Genomic DNA, 23,478 nt, shown 5'->3' with positions numbered 1-23,478 from the left:
AAGTCAAATTTAAAAGAAATTTATTAAGTAGCCTTTCAGGTGTACAAATGACAGGAGAAAAATAAAAGCACAACAAACAGATCTAGAATTTGCATTAAAGCTGTGTATGCTTAAAGGGATACTCCATCCAAAAATAAAAATTCTCAGATGTATATGACCAACTTTCTTCTGGGGAACACTAACAGATTTAAATGCAAGCTGATGAGTCCCTCAAAGTTGATGGCTCAAAAAGCATGCAAAACTGACACAACGGTAATCCATACAATGGCAGAGGATGAATCAATGTCTTCTGAAGCAAAACGATATGTGTGTGTAAAAAAAACGACTATTTTAAACTTTTGCACTATAAATTATTGTGTACGGTCAACTGCATATGAGTTCATGCTTGACAGAAATCCCAGCATGCTGTAAACCATGATGTAAGCGCATTGTGAAACTCAAGAAGTGCGTCTTCTGTGCATGATTTCTTGAGTTTTACAACGTGCTGACGTTATGCCAAGCATTGACAGTTGTCCAGAAGCGATGGTTTGTAGCGTAAAAAGTTTAAAATATTCGTATTTTTCATACATACCTATCGTTTCACTTCAGAAGACATTGATTTATCCACTGGGTTCGTATGGATTACAGTCGTGTTTGTTTTGTGTATGTTTTGAGGCGTCAACTTTGAGGGACCCATTCACTTGCATTATATGGCCTCAGAGAGATGGATTATTTTTCTAAAAATATCCATATTTGGTTCACAGAAGAAAGTCATAAACATCTGGGAAGGCATGAGGGTGCGTAAATTGTGAGAGAATAAAAGATTTTAGGTGGAGTGACCCTCTAACAGTGTTTAAAGAGGATTAGTCCTCATATGTTTCTCGGTTAGACAGGACTTTGGGTAGTCGGCCCACTAGTCTACTCTCCAGTGACTCAAACACGGTGTGTGGGTCCTGGTCAGCATTGATATACACTGCCTGTGGGTAAAAGGCCTGCAGGTCCACTGCATGGCTCCAGTACTCCTTAAGCCTTTTCAGCAGCCGTGCCTCTGAATTCCTCGGGTCAAACCGAAGCCGGGCCTGCACTTCTGGACCAGGGGCGGGTTTATACACGGTGTGATACCTGCAGAGTTCAAACGCAACATTCAGAATGCATTTATGCTAGTTGAACCTGAAGGAATGGTTTCTTTACATACAAATTTACAATTTGCTGAGCAGAAGATCCTTCTCACCATTCTCCAGTCACAGGATCCACACTCCTAAGTGTTACCCTCTCAATAGCAATGTCATCAGTCATCTCCAGAAAGAAGACCCTAGAGGGGACAGAGGCAGAGATCACGTGGAAGTCTGTCATGATATCTGTTATCCTCTCAAGTCGCCTGAGTCAAGATATTGCTTGGTAAAAATATTATATACCACACACACAAAAAGCACCACGGTCTAATAAAGACTAATACAATTTCATTCAAATATAATGAAAGACAAAAACCAACAAATAAGCTTGGGTACTGCATCCATTAAAGAGAGAGAGAGGGGGGATGTGCGATCAGTGTCCAATAGAACAATGACTCTTATGAGTCTGTTATTTTTAATATTCAAAAAAGAATTTAATCAGCATAATCTGACTCCCAAATAATCTTTACTAGCCGTGAGACCAGTCATATAGTTAAAGATAAGCATTATGCGTTTTGTCAGAGGTATTTTATAAAATAAATGAATGCAATATTCTACAAAAACAGCCAAAAGAGTGTAATTAAAAGTCTATGTAAACATACACTATTTTTTCAAAAGATTGGCATTAATAAGACTTATTTCTTTGTAAGAAATGAATACATCTATTCAGCATTAAATTGATCAAAAGTGCCAGTAAACATTCTATTCATCAAAGAATCCGGAAAAAGTGCACCACGATTTCCACAAAATAATAAGCAGCACTGCTTTAATAACAATAAGAAAAGTTTCTTAAGTAGCAAATCAGCATATTAGAATGATTTCTGACAATTTAGCTGTGCCATCACAGAAATAAATTACATTTTAAAATATATTAAAATAGAAAACAGTTATTTTAAATTGTAATATTTCACAATATATTTTAATCACATAAATGTAGCCTTGTTCAAAACCATTTCGAAAACATGAAAAAAACTTTCAAACCCCAAACTTCTGAACAGCGGCGTACCTTTAACAGAACCAGAATTGTAAGAGCAACTGGAATCGTCAAACTCATTATGATTCTCATAATGTCTTCAGAAATCATAACATGTCATGCGAAAACCATATCAATCCATTATTCTATTATATATAGACTCCATCTAGCATTCAAAGAGAAATCATCATAATGCGCTGGTATTAGAGCTAAATAAATGATGAAGAAAATAATGGAAAACAGGGATACTCTCCTGGGTCATGAGAGGACTTCAACAGAGGAATGTTAGGGTTTCTACCCAGGGGTCACTGTGTTTTGACATTGTCCAGACACAAAGTGGGCCTAATGGTGTGGTCAGGTGTGGGGGTTTACATGCCAGTCTTATCCCAAATGATTTAATCCAAGCCTCCAGAGGACAGGAACCTCACAGCCTCGTCCACGTTATTTAATCTTTAGCCACCTAAACATTTTACACAGACTGAGATTGTAGTGAGATGCGATTTTGGACCAATTCAAGCTATAGATAAAGACACACAGGAATTGTACATCATAAGACCTCCTTTTCCACCAAAAGGGGTTGAGAAACTAAGGAAAAAGGGAGAAAGAGATCTAAGTTGGTGCTTTTGATAAAATATTTAAATGTCTTTGTGTTCCTGGCTCTCAGTACCACTGTGAACCACTAGGCCATCTGAAATGGACAAAGGAGACATGGTGCTTTAACTGACTATTAGTCTGGACTGAAAATGCTAGATATTTGAAGTGTTTAAGAGCCATAATAATGTGTGTGTGTGAGTGTGTGTGTGTGTGTGTGTGTGTGTGTGTGGGTTTAATCATTTCAGAAAAAGGTTTCTCTCAATTTTTAATGAATATTTGTCTTAAAAAAGAAATAATAACTACTCTGCAAAGCTATTAGAATTAATATTTATGCTTCCTCATGAAATATTTATAAATCTGGAGGAGCAAAAGGATGGTGCGTTGTGTCTGGGGCTGGAGGATGGGAGGGTGGGGGCTTGTGTTCGTCTTTCTTCTCATTCCCCCCACTTTTTATGTGGGGGGAGCTGTACAAGATGAATTGATTTACATTAGATGTTTCTTACATGACAGCTTGAGATCCTCTAACAAATGACTGACTAAAACAAGGCAGATAACAAGAGCCTGACAGTCCTCAGCTGCTACAAATGATCCTGAATCGCACTAGTCTTAGCATATCCTACCGTCAGTACGTGTGTGTGTGTGCGCGAATGTGGTTTCTATTCTTCCACTGGTATACGGTATACATTAAGTAGATGGTGGTAACCTTTGACCCTTTTGTTCTTCAGTTTACTCGCTGAGCTGAAGTGATCCAAGAAGGTCTCTGTCCATCCGATCTCTCGCAGCGCTGCCGCTCCCGTTGGCCCCTCTGCCTCCCTTTCTATCTCTCCAAATTAAGAAATTAATGAGGGAAAGATTCTTTACAGGTGGCCACGGCAATGTTTACCACTGATTAAATTGTAATGCTGCCCCTGCTGTATAATTGATAAGCCAATCAGAGGAAGTGTTGCTAGATTTGATGGGGAGCGGACACATGAAATAGCCTACATTTTACTAATAGAGAGCAAGAGCTCTGTGCAAGTGGAAAGAGAGAGAGAGAGAGAGAGAGAGAGAGAGAGAGAGAGAGAGAGAGAGAGAGAGAGAGCAGGTAATTGGGCCAGACTCTTAGATTACATGGCTAATTGCTCTTCTTTATCTACCTGTCACAGGTAGCCATGCATATTTCAGAGCTTCCAAAGACTCTGATTGTTTGCAAGTGTGTCAAGGCTGTAAGAGGCTGATGACTAGCCAAACTGGAGAGTAGTTAAAGACTGGTAGGAGGGGTGGGAGTGAGACCAGCGAAACTAAAAAAGTAAAAATGACCCGCTGTACAGTCTGAGAATGATCATGAGGGGTTTGGACATGGGTCCAAAGAGAAGCTCAGGTATTATGTATATATACCTTTCCTTGAAAGTGAAAATGAATAAGGGCGGTCAAACTTCATGACAAAATAAGCACCAAAAAATTGGTCCATATGGCCTATGTTCTATATTTCAGGTATTTTGAAGTCAAACAATAATTTTGTGAAACTGACCAAACAGATACTTTTTGTCATTTCAATTTCATTATGTAAAAAAGTGGCCAAGATATTTACCTAAAAAGTCATACAGGTTTGAAATGATGACAGAATTTTAATCTTTTGAAATTAATCTGTATCCTTTAAAGGGGTGCAGTATGATTTCACTTTTCTAACTTTAGTGACAACTTTAACATGCTATATAAAAATATCTGTGGGGAAACTTCCAAGGGGGCCTCAAGAATTAAATGAATTAAAATGATTTGAAATAAGAGAAAACAAGCATTAAAATGCTCATTTTAAATAGCTTAATTACTATAATTAGCCTAATAGACCTGGAAATTAACAAAATCGTATAACTCCATGGGCATTTTTTATGATGAATATACATTTTTATAGTTATTTAAAAGATCTAAAATATTTTATCGTTAAAAATTGGGAGTAATTTTTTATTTTATAGAAATCATTATCCAGTAAATCACAAATCTTCAGGAAATTTTTTCAAGAAAGGCCTTCAAATATTGTCCAAAAGGTTGAATACCACTGCCTCAAACTTTGATGTGTCATACATCCATGGCTAACTGACTGATCAGCTTTTGAAAGAGGATCGGATGATTGCGGCATGAGAAACCAGAGCAAAGGCATCTTCATTTATCTGATGAGGTAACTTCATTAGTGAGCGTCCTTTTTCCTTTTCTTCCTCTTTCGTCTTTCATGGATCAGGTAACTTCCTTTACATGACAAAAGACTGTGCCACTAACTGGAACAGACAGCCACTACTGTGGATTGCCTGCAACTACAACTTCAGCAAGGCAAACAGGTCATTACTGTATGTATATTTAAACAACACAAAGCAAAATACAATAAAACCGAAGCAGGTTTTATTCTGGGTTAGAGATCGCAAACCAACACTGGACCAATCAGTTGTGAGCAAAGTGATGCAATAAAGCCACGACCCCTGTATCTCTTGCTTCAAATTAAAGTTTATAGTGACAGAATTCCCTATCTTTTGCAGCTAATTATTTATATACATATGTTTATATGAGTTGACAAATAATATTGAACTTTGCATTTAAATGAATATAATTATATACATATAATTAAAGCTGCAAGCAGCGATGAAAAGGGCCCTCGCAACCGTGCCACCGCCACCCGGCGGCTTTAGGAAAACAGAGCACAGTGGGCAGTATGTAAATCATTTGTCATTTGTATTTGCTATTTGTTTGGCGCTATTACTATAACTAAATATGAGCATGGTCATGTGTTCAGGACAGGACTCTTATCAAACATGTGAAGTTTGGGGCAGATTGAACATTACATGCTTGAGTTACAGCAGGCTGTTTGTGGTTGCCTAGCAACATCGGGTATTGGTATTAGGTATTGGGTCATTACATGTATGTACCGAATTTCGTCCACGTACGTGAAACGTAGAGCCAGGGGCAAGTAGTCTAAATATTTGTTTGCCCCACTTTTTGCCCTTTTGCCCCACCCAATTCTGAAACCCATATCAGATGTAAATTTTCACCACTTCTGACGCGTGTACAATGCAAAGTTTTGTGAGTTTTCGAGCAGATCCAATAGGGCCCTCTCACCATCGGTGCTCGGGTCCTAATTACAAGCTTCAAAACTTTCCATACAAAGCTTTTAAACGGATTAAGCTTACATTTCCTTTTTAGCTCTTTTGAGCCTATATAAATTCTTCTTATTAAAATTCAGTTGATTCACTAATATTGATAGAGTCAGATATATTCTTTCAGCTACCTCATCAAACTTTCGCTGCAGCAGCAGTGTTTATTCCTGCCTTGTAAATGCATTTAAAATTCCTAATATATTTCATAACGATCTCATAATCTTCATCAGAGTGAATTGCACCGGCTCTCTCTTGAGAAGTCAATCAAACTGATGCTCTCCATGTTCCGTGTGATTGGCTGTTCACTGCACGTCACACTTACAGGTGCACGCGCTCCACTATTAATCACGAACTCTGGATCAAACCCTGAGTTGACAGAGAATGTTTATGTCGAGCGTTGTGAGCCCACTGAACCTGATCTAAACCAGGTTGGATTTGAATGGTATTGTCAACTCTAAACCTATACTCTGAAACTGCTACTTCATGCAACAGGCCTCTGGAGTCACACAAACAACATCGTCTTGGGACTTATTGCAGGCAGCGACTCTCTGTTAATGGAGCCCTTTCAGGAAATGGGTAAAGGGATCCACTCTGTCCCCTCTCTCTTCTGCCAGTGACACCTATTAAATGCCCATGCCCTGGCACTGCCCCAGGAGGAGCTGACTTATTCATCCTCACTAAAGCCTGGTAACCAGAGAGCTGTTAATTAATAAAGCTGTCAGGTACAGCGCCGCCATCGGGCCATCATCGGCCCATCTGAAACATTATCTCCCCATTGTTTCAGGGCCAGGCTAACCGCGGGCCTTCGAATCAATTACACTAATGCTATGTAAATGAGGTCTCCTGCCATTAGCCCAAACAACAGGAGCTGTTAATGGAGGAAATAAGGCCTTGCTATGCTGAAGCGGCGAGGGAAGTGGACACAATGTCTGCTTGCTGACATCTGGGATCAAATCTTAATAGCAGAGAGCTTATAAAAACGTAGTAGATATAATGAGAAATCATGATTAGAAACAGCAGGACAGGAGAACAGGTTGAAAAGGAGGCCCTGCGGTGAACAAGTAGATTTTTACTAATGTTACTGCCAGTGTTGGGTATAACACACTACAAGTTCTCGTTAGCCTACTTGAGTAATCAGATGACTTTTTTCAAGTAACTTGTAATGTAATGGATTACTTTTAATATGCTTTAAGGCAAACCATGTGCAAATATAAGACATAAGTCAACACAATTGCTGAGTATTTTCTCTTTAAAACTGCATTGAACCAAAGAGAGTCTCAAAAACGCGGTTTGAAATCGCTGGTGTTTCTGACGTCACAAACTACCTTGTCAACGTGTGATCACCAATCACGTCAACGTGTGATCGTCAACGAGTGGATCTTTGAGCTGGTGTGAGTGGAGGCGGAGCTAATTTGCATATTCACAGAACCGCGTATACTAAATGAGGCAAGAGTTACATTCCAGCTATTTTAAGGCATGCCAAAATTAAATATGTAATTTTGGTGATCAAAGATGAATTTTAAGGGATACAATTATTGACTACAGGGGGACTTTAAATTGACAAAAAAAAACATTTGAAATTATTTGAAATTTACTATTTCAAATAAGTAACACAAGTTACTTTTTTTCACATTTATTGACTGACACCTCTTCTGTCCTCATGTTGAGAGAAATCGTGAGTAAATTTCTAGAACGTGTAGTTCTAGACTAAATGTGAGCATTTACTCATCTCACTGGCAAAAAAAAAAACCAGATTCAGAATTCCTCAAAATGAATCAAATCAGTGAAATGCAAAAGCAGAATACTAAGCAAACCTCCATTAATTAAATATGCTACATACATTTGTATGCATGTACTTGCTGCTGACCATTGATGGTTCGGTTAAACAGAAAGGATTGTTTGAGCTGCGCCCTCTACTGTACACACGTGAATTTGCATTTCCTTCAGCCTTATGATTTACATTTTTACCAAAATATAGAATTAAAAATGTAGAACATTTGCCCAAAAATATAACTTTTTTGTTGTTATTTTTTTATTTTTTGAAGTAAAGCAATTAGTTACTTTTTAAGGGAGTAACGCGATATTGTATTGCATTATTTTTTTAAAGTAACTTTCCCCAACACTGGTTACTGCACAGATTTGTGCTCCTGCTCTTGTTTCTGTGTCAAAGGAGACAGAATTGGGACACGGTTATTTTCACTGATGACCTAACCCTCAAAGTGAGCTCTCTGATGAGGGGACACACACACAGAGGACAGGTTGTATAATCTAAGTGCCATCAGATCCTCCAGGGCAGCTGAGTTAAGGGTAATCTGAGAGGGCAATCTGAGCCCAGCAGTTACACTCACTATTTAGGATAGCTGAGGAGATGCAAATCACAAATAATAACCAGAAAGATTCACAATGCAGTTCATAAAATGATCTTTCTCGATCTCTATTCTTTAGCTAAACACCTATGTTTACATCTCTGTCTGTCACTGTGAAAGTCCTATAGTGTTTGGCCGATCAATGAATGGGAATAGATGGATAGATGATGTATATGTTGAAATCGATACAGGAATGGAAAGATTAATTGAATGTAAAAAATGGGTTCTCAAAGTGTAGCACAACCCCTTGCTCTCAAATATAGTGCACTTCCTTAAATTCAAATGTGCCATGCATGCCCATTGTGACGCATACTACCATTAAACTTTTTTTTTAAAGAAATTAATACTTTTATTCAGCAAGGATGCATCAAATTGATTAAACGTGACGGTGAAGACTTTTACATTGTTCATAAAAAAGTTATATTTCAAATATTTCTATAATTTCTATATATACACCAGTAATATCAAAATATATTAATCGAAGGATAAACAAGAAGAAGAAAAAGAGAACCACTGGAACAAATCATAGTTTAGATTCCTGTGCAGTTATACGCCTTTTATGGCATGGCAGATAACATGCTGAATTTCAACATCTATAGACATTTAAATCAGTTTATAGTGACTGATGAACATGTACCTGTTTGGTAGGAAATTAGACTCTTGGAGTTTTTCTGCCTGCTCCACATCTTGAGGAAATCCATGGAGCACCCAGCCCCGTGTGGTACAGTCCATCCTGCTCAGTCTCTCTGTAAGGATCCGCAGGACTATACTGGATGGCACTGTGTGGATTAAACATAAATACAGCCATATTACGACACAGTTATCGTCTATTTATACATTTGTTGTGCTTTTTCCTAATTACATGACAGAAATACAACAATGCAAACAGTTGAAGAGAAATCTCATTAAGGCAAACTTCGAGAACCAAGAGGTTCAGACTCCTGAAAATCAACTTGCTGTGTCCTTTGAATGACACTCGTCCTATATACTGTAAACACGGTGTTCAGAGGGGGTTACCCCACGAGACACGCACACAAACACACCTGCTTAGCATTTTCTTTGAAATACTGTATACGTTCCTCCCTGTAGGACGTGAGATCACAGTGTTATAGATCTAACGGACGTGAGAAAGGCCTTTCATTTGTTTACTTTTTTTACAGATACTGTGAAGAAGACTTTATACAAAAAGAAAAAAACAGTACAAGAACTTTTTGAAATGTGAAAGTTGTTAATATAGGATGCCGTTTTAAGGATTTAAAACCCCATATAAACAGTAAATTTGATCTGATTCGAAAACATATGGGCAGAGGCGGACAGAAAAGGAAATGAATATTTCACTTAAACTGTGTGGAGGCCATCTAGAGTGCTGGAGCGCCCCATTAAGAGGATTCAATTAAAGGAGATGGTCTGAGCAGAACTCAAACAACATCATCTCCATACAAAGCATCAGTGATCTCATCATCAAGCGGTATTGTCAAGGACGTGCCTTTTGTTTGTATCTGTATCAAATCAAGGCGGTTTATTCAGATGTGAGGTGATAAATAATTAGCAGACACGGTGTCATTTAAATTCATGTATGTACATTTTGTCTTTTGAAGATATTTCACGGGTCCCTCTCAGAGTACAAAAGCAGTCAACTGCTGGCTGACAGGCAACACGAGCGAATTGTTTAAGGGGATGATGGCACCTCTTAAAACTGACGGACAGTGCGGTAGAGAAGGGTAGCGTTTGTAATGCAGCGGGAAAACTAACGAGAGCGGCGGAGGACAAACAAATAATGAGGGTGAAGAGAAAATAGAACAGCATTCTTTAAGGAACGCAAGCTGGCACCCAGGGGGGTCCCTGCAGCTGGTGAAAAATTAAAGTCGACGGTTTCAAACTGTCCAATTTCCACATCAAACACGCACAGCCTCTTGCCTATCTCTGCAGCCCTGCTTCAAACATCAGGCAGCCTGGAGAGGCTTCCTCTTCTTTCTTTCTTTCCTCTTCTTCACTTCTGCTAAGACTATTTTTTTTTTTTTGGTTTGCTTAATAATCCGGCTTCTCAAATCCCAGAAGCACTGTACTGGTTACACTAGCCACCATCTCTCCATCACCTAATTATACCCCTGTGAGGCCATTAATCAACTTGTAAATTATTTAGGCAAGCTCTCTGCCTCAAATACTCAGTCGCAGGAAAAGGAGGGGGGGGGGGGGGGGGGGGGGGGTAAAGGGAAGAGAGAGAGAAGGCACAAAAATCCCCCTCTCCCAGGGTACCGAAGCCCTGTTCAACAAGGCAATGAAATACGAGCTAACAAAACATTTACATAGCATTTCTTATGCACACATCGCTACTTCAACAAACACGCAACATGAATTTACGAACACAAGTTGCACGTGACAGATACTGCTAGAGCTGAAAAGATACTTAACATGCTCTGACAGATATGACAATCACATTGGGTGTGCATGTGTACTTATCGGAGGTAGATGGATCATTAAAAAAAACAGTATAAGTTGAGTCAACTCTCAAGATTTCAGCATGAGCCATAATAGGCTTTATTTACACAGAGTTCCATATATGATTAAGTATGAATTGGTGGCACTTTATAATAACTTTCATTAATAAATCACAAACATTGTATCACGCTTATTAGAGAATTAATGTACAAATATTTGCTCTACTATGAATGTTAAAGAAATATGTTACACAGTTTTAATGTAATGTTGAAATGTGTTTCAATGTACAACTAAGGATCTGTTTTAATAATGTTAGCTACGGTTATCCATAAATTCTAATATGATATAATAATTATACATTGCAGCTGTTTTCTTTCTGTTTATTATAAATCTGCTTTGAAACAATCTGTTCTCTATAATGCTAATATTATATTATATTATATTATATTTTAACATTGATAAAGAAAGTTTTCCCAGAGTGTTATGCAAGCTTATAATTCAAGTCTTTTTTGAAGTGTGACGCAACTGGTAAAACAACATCTGACTGAATTCAGATTCAATTCTCAAACCCACCCAAAACTGAATATTCATTTTCTTTCACTCCGCAGAAGTAGCAGTGCTTCGCCTTCTGAGAATATAGTTCCCAGTATGTATACGGTCAGAAGATGGCTGTGTCTCATGTGACCTTGTTATTTGTACATGATGTGACTATACAAATCACAACATGTAAATAGGAAAATGTTGTCGTTATTCTGTCACTTATTGGGAGCAGTATGCTAGTCTTTTTGCTAAGCTAGGCTAGCGGTGGGTGCGTCAGACAGAGTTACAGCACGCACGGAGATGAAAAGGGTGTGTATATGGACTTATCTAACTCTGGGGGATACGGTGATTAAGCTAAAGTCCAAAAAAGTTGGCGTCTTCCTTTAAGGCGAGTAAATGATGACAGAAAGTTAATTTTTGGGTAAACTATTGATTTAATGCTAAGGATGTGAAAAAAAAGACATGACATGGTGCTTATCTAGGCGATACAAGTTTGAATCTGGCTTGCGTCATTCCCAGTCCCAATCTCCATCTTCTCCCCATTTTTTTTAATGTCTTCTCTGTACTATCCCTATCAATGAAAAGGCTAAAGATTTATAAAAATAAAATAAAAACACACACAAATACATTCTGTGCTTTGCATCCCTTGAGAATCTTTATTAAATTAATGAAAACTTGCTCAAGGCGAGTGACTTGGGCCAGAGCGGTGGTAAAGGCAGTGATTGGCAGTCCCAATGGCTGAATGCATTCTCTGAGGGATGGGAGTGGGACTATACATCTATAGCTATATATTTACTTATGGTCTCTGAGGGATTTAGAACAGAGAGGTGTTGGGCAGACACAGAGCGTGTGAGATGAGAAGGGAATAACAATGATGAGGATGAATGAAAGGTCACAGAAAGTCAAGACAACTAGAGCATTATGGTGTGTAAAAAAATGGTTGTCTTACAGTAGATGTAAAACCTATAGGTAAGAAGTCAGCAAGTACTGTGATTTTATTTAGACATCCGGAAAGTAACCAAACATTTCTGCAAAATTACGTAGTCCATGTTATATGATAATCATTTGCACTACAATTATCATAAACCAATATCATATATGTAAATATGTGAAAATATCACAACATGTTCACTAAGCGGACTATTCTGACTATGAGGTGTGTGTGTGTGTGTGTGTGGGGGGGGGGGGTCCAATTATCTGGTCAAAAGCAGGAAACAGAGCTCTGCATCTTACAGACTGGGGTTTGACTTGTTCTGTGTGATTGACCCATTTGGCAGTAGGTATAGAGGAGGTAAGGAGACATACCTTGCTGTTCTGACTCCAGGTAGGGTTTAATGAGCTCCCCCATATGGTTCTCATCAGCTGACACAGCCTTCAGAAACTCACCACAACAAACTACAGCAACAGAGATATGGGAAAGAACAGAAGTAATAAACAATAATAATAATAATACTTTTAAATTAACAACAACATACTACTATGGACAATGGTTGACTCCAAAATGATATAAAAAATGTATTTACTCACTCTCAAGTTGATCTAAACCCTTGCACTGTTATTTTTTCCCATGCTGCAAAATTATTCTTTAAAAATGTCTACTTTTGCGTTTTACCAAAAAAAAAGAAGAAAAAAAAAGAAGAGCATAGAGGTTTGAATAATTAAGTGGGCGACTTTTAAATAATAGGATAATACATTTTACATTTAGGCTAAACTACCATTTTATATTGAACCTTGCTGATGAGGGAGAGTACAGGTGAAAAGTGACAGAACTTAATAAGAATTAACAGAAGATATAGAGTTGAGGAGGAGCTTACTGTTGACAACGCCGTATTTCTGAGCAATTATTTTTGCCTGAAGACTCTTTCCTGAACCTGGGGGTCCAAACAGTAGGATTCTGGGAGTGTAGGGTGACGCAGAATGGCGTGGAGTACAGACATAGTTCAGCACTGCATTATAAATACAAAATAACCATAAATTAATGAATGAGAAATTTCATGTGATATGTTACAAAGTGCAGAAATGTTTAGATAAATACATTTTCAGTGAATAAATAAGACTTATTAAAATCTATTGTTCAAGGTGAAATTTAAATGTAGCAATCAGTGCCACCACAAATGCATTAAAGATACACTATCGTTAAAAATGTGGAGTCAGTAAGATTTTTTTTAATGATAAACCTCTCAACAAGGCTGCATTTATTTAACCAAAATACAGCAATATTATGAACAATTATTAAAATACAAATTAAAATTTAAATATTGAAAATTGAAAATGGCTGATTTTCATCAGCCATTACTCCAGTCTTCAGTGTCACATGATCATACAGAAATTATTCTAATATGCTGATTTGGTGCAGAAGGAAAGAAACATTTATTATTACTATTATTCTTATTAATATTATCATCAATATTGAACTCAGTTGTGCTACTTAATATTGTGAATACCCAAAAACTTTTTGTAGCATATTTGCATTACAAAACATTTTTGTTTGTGCAATCAAACAACACAGATATAAATGCAATTTTCTTCAACCCTGGTCACATCGTACCATACTTTAATACAAGACAACACAATGCAGGCACAGGTAGACTATATTGAATGTTTAATGGAGTAAGATAATAGAGCACATTTGTGAGGCTGGTGACATCCTATTCGCTCAGATCATAAACAGAGATTGCCACTAAACTGAATATAAAGCCACTTGATTAATTAATCATCAGAGGCTTCCTTTCATGTCCACAGGGGCATTTGCTTGTAGTGTGACATCCACATCGAAGCCATCTGTTTGCAGTTGGGTTTCACTCACAACAATGCTGTTTGTCTGGAACCTGCGCTGAGCCGCCATTCTAATGTGCAATGATTAACAACAGCCTAATCATAACTAATGAGTTCCTCTCATCAAGCCCTTTATGCTGCTAATTGTTATACAACAACATGATAAATGCTTAATATGCGAAACATGTTAATGCGCTAAAAGGCTAAGTCAGGGGGAAACTAGCAACGTTGCAATCAAACCGCATGCTGAATTAGCACTAAACAAGATTTAAGATGACAGCCTTATTGCTGTTTGCTCCTCAGTATGGGTTTATGAATGTTTTATGGCAGAGTTTATCTCAAATATTTATTTAATGTCCTCCATTTAGGCATATCAAGAAAATCAGGTGCAGTTAAGTTTAGATTAGGCATAATGGCACACTGTCCTACAGTATACAATTTACAAATCAAGCCAACAGCGCAAAACCATTAGGCTGGAGGATCGCTTCCATGATAGGTAACTCAACAGAGCATTTTGGCTTTAATACTAATGTGCCATGAGACTAAATGAGCCTTTATTTCCCCCCAGATAACCCAAATTTCTATGAGAAAGCGAGAAATGGAAAGAAACCAGTCCAAAATTGGATCTGAATTTCTCCCAGCTCATGTTTATGTAGCTTGAGCTGGCAAAATATTGTAAAAGTGATAGACAGAGGTCAGTTTATAACATCTCTAAAAATGCAGCCCATAATATGCAATGACTGGCTATCAGTTCCACGTATACTCATTCCTATGATAAATATGCATCTTTATAATAAAAAACTGTGGTATGAATTTCAAAAAATGCTGCTAACCTGCCTAATGCTACAGTCAAAGTGATGTATGCAAAGAACGGTTTAAATATTCACTGCCTAGCTCTACCTCACGACTAAAGGAAGGGAAGTGACAAAATTATTTTGTCAAGTTGAGCGATATAATATTTAGACAGGTTGGATTCAGATGGTTTTAATGTAATTGGCGAGGACCGCTCATCCCTGCCCAGGTTCTCATGGGATAGTCTGTGCCTGCAGAGCTGCCTGAGGCAACCTCCTCAACTGGAAGAGTGCCTGACAAGCAGGTCAATCACAGCCTCTGAATGCAGCCGCTTCACTACTGACCTCCGACCAATAGGGGCGGTAGATGTCTGTTCATCGCAGTAGGTGATATTAGTAGAAATGTTTGAAAAGCTCTAAATGTAACTCAGTGACCTACCTAAGTCTAACCTGCACACATTTTTAGAAATGCAGCCTATGTTTTGAATTCAAATGGCTTGATTAAATGAGCACCCAATGGAAAATACCACCTAAGATCAGTTTTATACCTCATAAAAAGTCAGTAGCTTGACAAGAAGATTTGTAAACACTAATTTGATAGTTCAGCCAAAAATGAAAATGCTGTCATGTCGTTCCAAACCTATATGACTCGGTTTAGAACATAAAAGAAGATTTGAGAAAAGTCAATGGTCACTAAGACAGTTTGGCTACCAAACTTCTTCAAAATATCTTCTTTTGTGTTCCGTTAAAGAAAAACATGCAGTTTTGGACCAACATGAGGGGTAAGTAAATGACAGAATTTTCATTTTTGGTAGAAGTATCCCTTTAATGCAGACGGACGGCACTGGTACCAGAGCGGGTGAAGATGGTGAAGTTTACCTTGAGAGTAAACGTCTACATGGGGCTGGTCAGCATTGATGGTCTTCAGGCAGCTGTGGTAGGTGCGCCTCAGAGCATGAGCTTCTGTGTTGTATTTCTGCAGTTTTTTGGCTATAAGATCAGCTGGCATCAGTGTCATGGGTGTTTCTAAACGCTGTGCAACCTCTTCACTTTCAGGCCACATGAAGGTGACGTGATATACATCTAAGACATGGAAAGAAAACATGTGGGAAAGGTCATCACATATAATTTATACTCCAGGATATATGTGCTGATGTAAAAGTATTGAGGGTAAAATATATATATATATAAAAAAAGGTTTCCAAAGCATTTATTTTGACAGCGAATGTCCTGAAAAAGATTCATAAACATGGATCATAAATAAACAAAAGGGAAAATGGCAATTATGTGGAAATGGTGCATCCGCACCATCCTAAATCTGCAGGGAGCTCTGGCTTTTGTTCATTACAGCTGGGCTTTCTGAAACCCTGAGGACACACAGGCTCGCTGGATTCGGCAAACAAGTGGAGCGCTGTCAAGGTCCACAGATATGCATTCTAACAATTGTGCATGTTAACTGCCTGTCTCGCAGTCCCACTCTCTGAACTAAGAAATGTGTAATGATCATACAGACATTACCTCCTGAGACAGGGTCTATCCTCTTGCCCGAGCTCCTTTCAATCAGAACGACATCAGGAGCTTCCAGCATCACTGCGAGGAAAGAGTTAAAAGAAAGCACTAGAGTTTGACACATTCTCTGGGGAGTGATAGTGAGTCCCAGAGAGATATTTGGTCGGTCTCATTATTGAGTCCTGATTCAAATCTCTTGTTTTTCAGTTGGGAACAACAAAGTGTTTGGACAACATGCCACTAACCAACATGATCTGGGGTGATGGCTGCTTCTTGTAGACATAGTGCCTCTTCTTGCGTCTTGGGAATGGCTTCCAAAACCCAGCCCTGGAAATAAAATGCATGTTATGCACACTTGAAAAGGTACAAACAATTTGCTTTAAACAATAATAAAACTCTCTGATGACACATAGAGTCCAACTTTGCTAGTGATAGACAATGCCGACACATTCTGCTATTAACACAGCTGAAACCTTGCGTTTTGTCTTAAATAAACACCCACACAATTCTCCTGTTTACATTTCTATAAATGCACTTGCTTTTCCCCATGGTCAGATACTGGGCTTAAATTGTTGTTTAAAATAGTTTTCATATAAGCAAAACAATATCCTGCCTGGAAAAATACTTGAAAAAACAGTAATAGGCTTTGAATGAATAATTTTATATGAATAATTCATTTAAATTGCTGCCCTGTACCAGTGTAAATAATGAATGTATAAATTGTTGTATGAATAAGGAGTAAAACTGGCCCATATGGGGTCTCATGCAGGGAGGCAAATGGAGGGTTAAATCCATAAAAACCTTGAAAATGTGCCTAATTCTCCAGCTCCTCTCCACACTTCTCACTTAGCAATAAAAATAACATAAGAAGAAAGGAAACGCATGCATATCATTCATTAGCTACAAATCCATAAAAAAATCCTCCTCTCTAATAGTCTCCTAAATCCCAAGGCTTGCTGTGCAATGGTGCGGTAAAATAAAGAACAGTCAAAGAAACCATCTCCCAAAAGTGCTTGTTAGGGGCCAACTTATTACTGCAGTGAATAATCTTAAAATAAATAAATATATGCAACAAACATTTATAGATCTAAGTATTATCAGAGGAGCTGTGGGTTTTTGCTGCTGAGTTTCGAGTGTCTGTTTGATATCAGCCTTTGTTTTTTCAGGCTTTGATCTTTAACGGCAAACCTATCCTTTGCTTCACCTGATCTCAGCGCGCAAGTTTCCTCCCACTTACTTTCCCATTAAGCATTTGATTGCCTCTGTGGCTGGGAAGCCCATGAGCGGGGCCTGACGCACAGAATGCATGAAAGGCCTCTAGCCTACACAATCTAACTGCCACGGATATAGGAAAATACAGGGTGGATGTTGAGCAAACTCCAGCCTCTTGAATGACAAATGTCAGTAGTGTGGTGTCTGTTCATTTGTTGATGTGCAGCATTTCTAGAAGAGAAATCAGGTAAAGAGCAGATTATATAGCAATATGCATCTGTACGTTCAGAGGCCTGACAAGGAAACCTACTGTAGGTAGAGTCCAAACTTCAGTCAAACTACAGTACACACATACGCTCTATGCACACATTAACTCCCACACATACATCTGAACACAGCCCCACTGCGACTTGCTCCATTCCGTTTCATCCCCACATCAAAAGGGGCCGTGGTGCAGTAGCAGCGGGCTCAGACAGAGACCCCAGGACTGGAACATCTGCAGTGAGGCCAGCTATCACAGGAGGGACATGCGTGGAGCAGATGTCACCAGCCAGCCCAACAGCAGGCAAGGCAGGGGAGCAGAAGCAGCGCCCCGACATGTCACTCACAGACCCCCACACAACAGACAGACAATACGGCAGCAGTGGCGGCTGCAAAACACTCCACTTGACTTTAACAATTAGATCTCAATTAGCTGTCCACTTATCTGTTAACCACTTATTCGCTTTAATGTTGCTCTAGTTTTAAAATCAAATCAAATGAACAAATAATAAATGGAACTGAACCCGGGTCAAGAAATTCTTTTAACTTGATATGACATGTTTAACACAGCACTCATAATGCGAAACACTGAAGAAACAGTTAGACATGTCACAACAGTCAAAGCGACAAACTCGAGTGTGTGTCTATATAGAAAAGCAATTGTAAATCTACTAAAAACTAGTACAATTAATGTGCACATCCATATTATATACACTACACTTTAAGTTTAGGGTCAGTAAGTTAAGTCACGAAGGGTGCAATAAACTGATCAAAAGTGACTTAATGATTTCTATTGCAAACAAATGCTGTTCAACTTTTATTAAATTACATTTTAAAATATATTAAAATAGAAAACAGTTATTTTAAATTGTAATAATATTTCACAATATCACTGGTTTTACAGTATTTTTGTTTAAATAAAAAATGCAGTTTTGCTGAGCATAAGGTACTTCTTTCCAAATACCCATCCCCAAACGTTTGAATCATAGTGTACAATTGCCTTAAATCTTTTATTGCTGTTCAATTGAACCATATGATTATATTTGAAAATAAAATGTCAAGTAAAACAACTCCGTAAAGCATTATTTGCATTGTGTGCTCTCAAAAAGTTATGAATCTTTCATTTCCAAACTTTCCTTTAGATTCCTCCTTTCTCCCTCAAAATAGAATTACAGACACTATGCAAATTCAAACAGCATAACTTTATTTGGAAGCCTCATTAGGGATCCGGATGACTGTGACATGCACCCCATGATCTTTCTTTCTTTCTTTCTTTCCTTCCTTCTTTTTTTCTCATTTACTTTAGGGTCCATCTTTTTAGATTTTTTCAGGACTGAAAGACACTCATTAAATTGACATTTTACTTTAAATCGCTATTCATTACCTATGCTCCCTCTCCTGATTTTCCACAAGAGTACAAGTCTAAAGTTTTACAAACAGCAGCCTCATGAGAGAACGAGAGAGAACGAATTAAGACAGCTTGAGAAGCAGTGACAGGCGGAGATGAACTAGATGACCTAGATTAGGCATGATTAACATTCATTGTTGCTTAATTTGGAAAAACAGGTAGACAAGCACACACACACACGCGCGCGCGCGCAGGCATCAGTGGCAGAGCAATTAAGCTTAGCTGTCTAGGCTCCAGTGGTGATGTGACATGTCAATCATTCCATTCTTTGGCCCATTTAAGTGTGTGCGAAGCAAAAGACCATGAGATGAAGGCTCCTCATGGTGAGCCAGAGATGCTTTGTCAGGTGTCTAAATCTACAGAGGAAAAACTCTACCTCAATCCTCTGCTCATATGCAGATCAGTCAGGATGGAAAATAATTAAATAAACAGATAAATACTATCAGACAGTTTGCCTGAAGGGATAAACATCCATTACTAGATTCAAAGGAGTCGCTAATCACAAACTACTGAGATTAAAAGGTGAAAGTTAAAGGATGCCAAACGGAAAAAAGTTTCGCGATGGGATTCTTGGCTGAGTAAAGCCATTTAGGAGTTTAGTGAGGCATAAAAGGAGATGCTTTTTTGGAGTCGGATGATTTACATATTCCTCCGTGCGGCTGCACAGAAGAAACTGACACTTCAGAAAAAGACACGATCAGGGAGTCCGTGATTGATTGTGTGATTTGACTGAAAGATGAAAGGAGGAATCAAAAGGTGTGAGATCTGAGAGTAAACGTGATCGGACACCTCGGCGGTGAGGTTCTTAAGTGGCATTAGTGCTGAGATCACATGTAACTGGCAGCCGGTGAGGGGCCTGCTGGTGATGAAAGGTTTTCTCCGAGAACTCTCACCAGCAGTCTTGCATTCCCCGAGACCCATCCCAGCAGTCCTCAAGGGAGGCGGAGAAACACACGTCTAATTATTTATCATAGAAGGTTGAGTGTAGATAAAGAAAAGAATATGACAAATTATTTGGGCATCACGCTTGTAAACATTACACGCAGTTCAAAACGTGGAGGTTACGTGCGAGTTCAGGATGAAAATGTGTTTCTCTCACTGGCTCGTTTCATTTTTTCACGTTTTAGACAGGTTGAGTAAAACACGCAGTGCTCATTTTTCGAAATTAATTACAAAAGAAACAAAAATAAAAAGCAAGTCCTTACCCGTCGAACACAGTCGGGTTTTGAAAGGCGTTGCTGAATCAACTGGCTCCAGACGTCTTTAGGGATCTTCTATCAGAACAACATTACCGACAATAAATCGCAGTGAGTAAATGATTTAATCAAATTCAATTATTAAACAAAACAAAACAAACAAACAAACAAACAAATCAAAATATATATATGAATAAAATAAATAAATATTAATTAACTGAATAAGCAATCCTGTATATTAATATAATATAATAATACATACAGTATTTGAAATTAAAACAGCTCTGAACTGATGGCTGTCCAGTCAGATCATTAAATGATAATAAATAACTGACTTCTGTCATTTGTATTTTGATAAATCAATAAATCACACCCATAAATGTTTTAATCAAATTTAATAATTTGAAAAAATATTAATACCAATTAATTTAAATCAATATAATATAATAGTCAAATAGAAATTTAGAACAACTGACTGTCATTAGTGTCTCAAACATTACCTTCTAAACCCACCTGAAATATATCTGTTCTAAATGACGGTCCACCAAAACAATCCAATTATTATTAAACAAACACATTCAAATATGCTGTTGAATCTCTAATTATTTATGACATCCTCTGCTGCTTTCATCTCACTCTCCTTTGTGAATTTTGTGAAAATGATAATAATTGGAATCTTTTGGATCGTTCTATTTTAAACTCAAGGCCATGGCGAGTTTAAGTGAGAGGATAATTAGAATAATTAAACCATTGGGAGGCACTTTTCCTAAGCACATCTCTCTCTTTTCTTTTAATTCTATTCAACTCCTGATTTATCGACTAACTAGCCTGCATTGCATTTGCATGATCAGACTTCAGACAAAATCAGTTCTATGTCTTTACAATACCACAGAGACCGCAATTACCGGCATCCAGAGAGTGTAGCAAATGCTGACAACATTACCTTTCCTACATCTAAAATGAATATAATGATCAAGGCATTCCAGACTACTTTTCCTTAAATATACTTTGCAATTAAGTAGTAGCCTAATACACAGAAATACATGCAGACGTCCGTGTTCTAGGCCTGCTAAAAAGGCTAATTTAGTCATAAAACTCTATGGGAAACCTAATAGAAGTATGCTATACTGTATGTGTTTTCAAGAGAAAGGACTGAGAAAGAGAGACCCCACCTGTTTTTTGTCTTGATACTGTGCAGTTCTGGTCAGGTCACTGTCATCCTTTAAGATATCACTAAAAGTTAAGTGAATAGCCTGTGTGTGCTCACACAACTTTTTAGCCTGCGGCAAGACAAAGGAGGACAATCTGAAGCAGGATATAAAATGTAGAAACACTGACAAAAAATTAAATATTCAGATATTTCTGAGGCCTGACGGTGTAACTATGATGAATATCTAATTTCATTTAACTCTGATGAAACTCTGACATGACAGGCCTATTTATAAATACCGGTAAACTTCAAGACTGAAGAAAACAAATATATGCTGAGTTATTTGCAGTGAGCACGACGCTTATATCACCTTAAGATATAAACAAGAAAAATATACACTTGAATTGTTTAATTGTAGCTTAAAACAAAGTTCAATTACTTTAGCTAGTCAATCATTTTGTACTTAAAATGACTTACTATGGTTCTTTTCCCGGACGCTGGAGGACCCAATAATATGATTCTTGGCACTGAAACAAGTTTATTTGTTAAAATCAATAACCTGAGGCTGTCCTCAACACATTATGATGCATGATGGCATTGATAGTTAGCTAAGTCCAATAATGTGTTTCTATGTGTTTAAAAAAGCAGGCAAACAATCTATAACTGCCTTTTTATCTAAACAATGTTAACAAGTTTGATATCTGCTGCTCCTTATATGATATTATATACAACTGCGCCATCTTGTGGTATGAAATATATTTTTGTAAAAATGTATTGCTTTTAGAAGATAATTAAAACAATAAATAAAAAAATGATAAGGATTTATCACAAGTATAATTACAAAAACCTTACCATCAACACTGTCCCTTTTCAGCAAGTTAATCAGGTATTGAATGGGGTCCTCTGGTTTGTCCACCATCAAATTTCTCAGTAGTGTCTGCAAATGGGTCATTTATTTGAGTGAAATTGCCTTAATAATCATAAACTTGTTAAACATTGTCTAGTAAAATGTCTATACCTGAACCAGATGAAATATGTCATGTTTCTCTGCATAAATGGCCATCTCAGGAGGGATTCTGAGGGGTCTTACAGTTGCATCCATCACTGCAGTATACACCACATGACACAGAAAGTCGCCTGAAAATCTGTAAATAACTTTTTTTTTTAAAGTGCCTTGGTTCACAAAAAGATAACATTAAAGTGGTAGTTCACCCAAAAATGAACATTTTGTCATCACTTAAGTTACCCTCAAGTAAGTTGTTCCAAACCTGTATGAATGTATTTCTTCTGCTGAACACAGAAGAATATATTTTGAAGAATATGGGTAACAGTTAACTAAACAGTTGATGGCCCCCATTGACTTCCATAGAATGGAAAAATAATTATATGGAAGTCAATGGGTTACATCAACTGTCTGTTTCAAAACATCATCTTTTGTGTTCAGCAGAAGAAAGAAATTCATACATGTTTGGAACAACTGGAGGGTGAGTAACGTTAAAATTATGACAGAATTTTCTTTTTCGGTGAACTAACGTTAACGTTAACCATTTAAATAAATAAAACACATCAATCGTGTTTTATGAGGCTAGGCCACTGATTTGGGCTAAACCTGTAGAAAAGTAGGGGGGCTCTTATTAAATTGAGTAACGTTATGTAACGTTAGCGGTAAACAAACAAACAAACTTAGGTTTTCGGATTGACCTTTCAAAGTCAAACAGAACAAATGATTGAATATAGGTTTTCTGATGCAGCATTGCTCTTTGCTTTAACTAAATGAAAATTGAGGAATGTTACGGAAACTACGTAGCTACTTACTTTAAAAGAACAAGATGCAGTTTACTGTTCTGATAGAGAAAAACATTTGATGTTACCTTGAAATGTAGTTGTTAGTTCGTTCAGCTGTGCGCACGCACGCGTTTGTTAATATTTGTTGCCATTGGTAACTTGGTCAGCCAATCGCCATCTCCGCCACCAGAGGGCGCATGAGTTTC

The 23,478-nt window shown here is 37.8% G+C and overlaps 1 protein-coding gene across 4 annotated transcripts; it reads right to left on the bottom strand.

Annotated features, from left to right (window-relative positions):
• Window positions 1–23,460, bottom strand: ak8 (adenylate kinase 8). 4 transcript variants are annotated; one of them, XM_079606083.1, is made up of 14 exons: window positions 23,359–23,460; window positions 22,506–22,632; window positions 22,340–22,424; window positions 21,965–22,014; window positions 21,510–21,617; window positions 20,347–20,412; window positions 16,506–16,587; window positions 16,270–16,341; window positions 15,631–15,834; window positions 13,000–13,131; window positions 12,491–12,580; window positions 8,844–8,985; window positions 1,211–1,291; window positions 1–1,101 (listed from the first exon to the last, which is right to left on the bottom strand). In XM_079606083.1, exons 2-14 carry the CDS (start codon window positions 22,587–22,589, stop codon window positions 843–845), a joined length of 1,455 nt encoding a protein of 484 aa, XP_079462209.1. In that variant the 5' UTR covers window positions 22,590–22,632; window positions 23,359–23,460; the 3' UTR covers window positions 1–842. The 4 variants fall into 4 exon arrangements, with proteins under 4 accessions (XP_079462209.1, XP_079462207.1, XP_079462210.1 ...); XM_079606081.1 differs by having other exon boundaries at window positions 3–1,101; window positions 20,347–20,415; window positions 23,359–23,454; XM_079606084.1 differs by having other exon boundaries at window positions 701–1,101; window positions 15,631–15,795; window positions 20,347–20,415; window positions 23,359–23,428.
• Window positions 23,461–23,478: the final 18 nt, after the last annotated feature.

This window comes from Phoxinus phoxinus, assembly GCF_949152265.1.
Source record: "Phoxinus phoxinus genome assembly, chromosome: 3".
In the NCBI taxonomy this organism is placed as follows: Eukaryota; Metazoa; Chordata; class Actinopteri; order Cypriniformes; family Leuciscidae; genus Phoxinus; species Phoxinus phoxinus.
Note: the sequence above shows the minus strand (reverse complement) of the source record. Positions and strands in the feature narration are given on the sequence as shown.

Coding starts and splice junctions, on each gene's coding strand:
- ak8 (XM_079606081.1), bottom strand. CDS start 22,589: ATGGATGCAACTGTAAGACCCCTCAGAATCCCTCCTGAGATGGCCATT. Junction 21,618..21,964: donor CGTCCGGGAAAAGAACCATA/GTAAGTCATTTT, acceptor GTCTTGCCGCAG/GCTAAAAAGTTGTGTGAGCA. Junction 12,581..12,999: donor GAAATACGGCGTTGTCAACA/GTAAGCTCCTCC, acceptor CTGTTGCTGTAG/TTTGTTGTGGTGAGTTTCTG.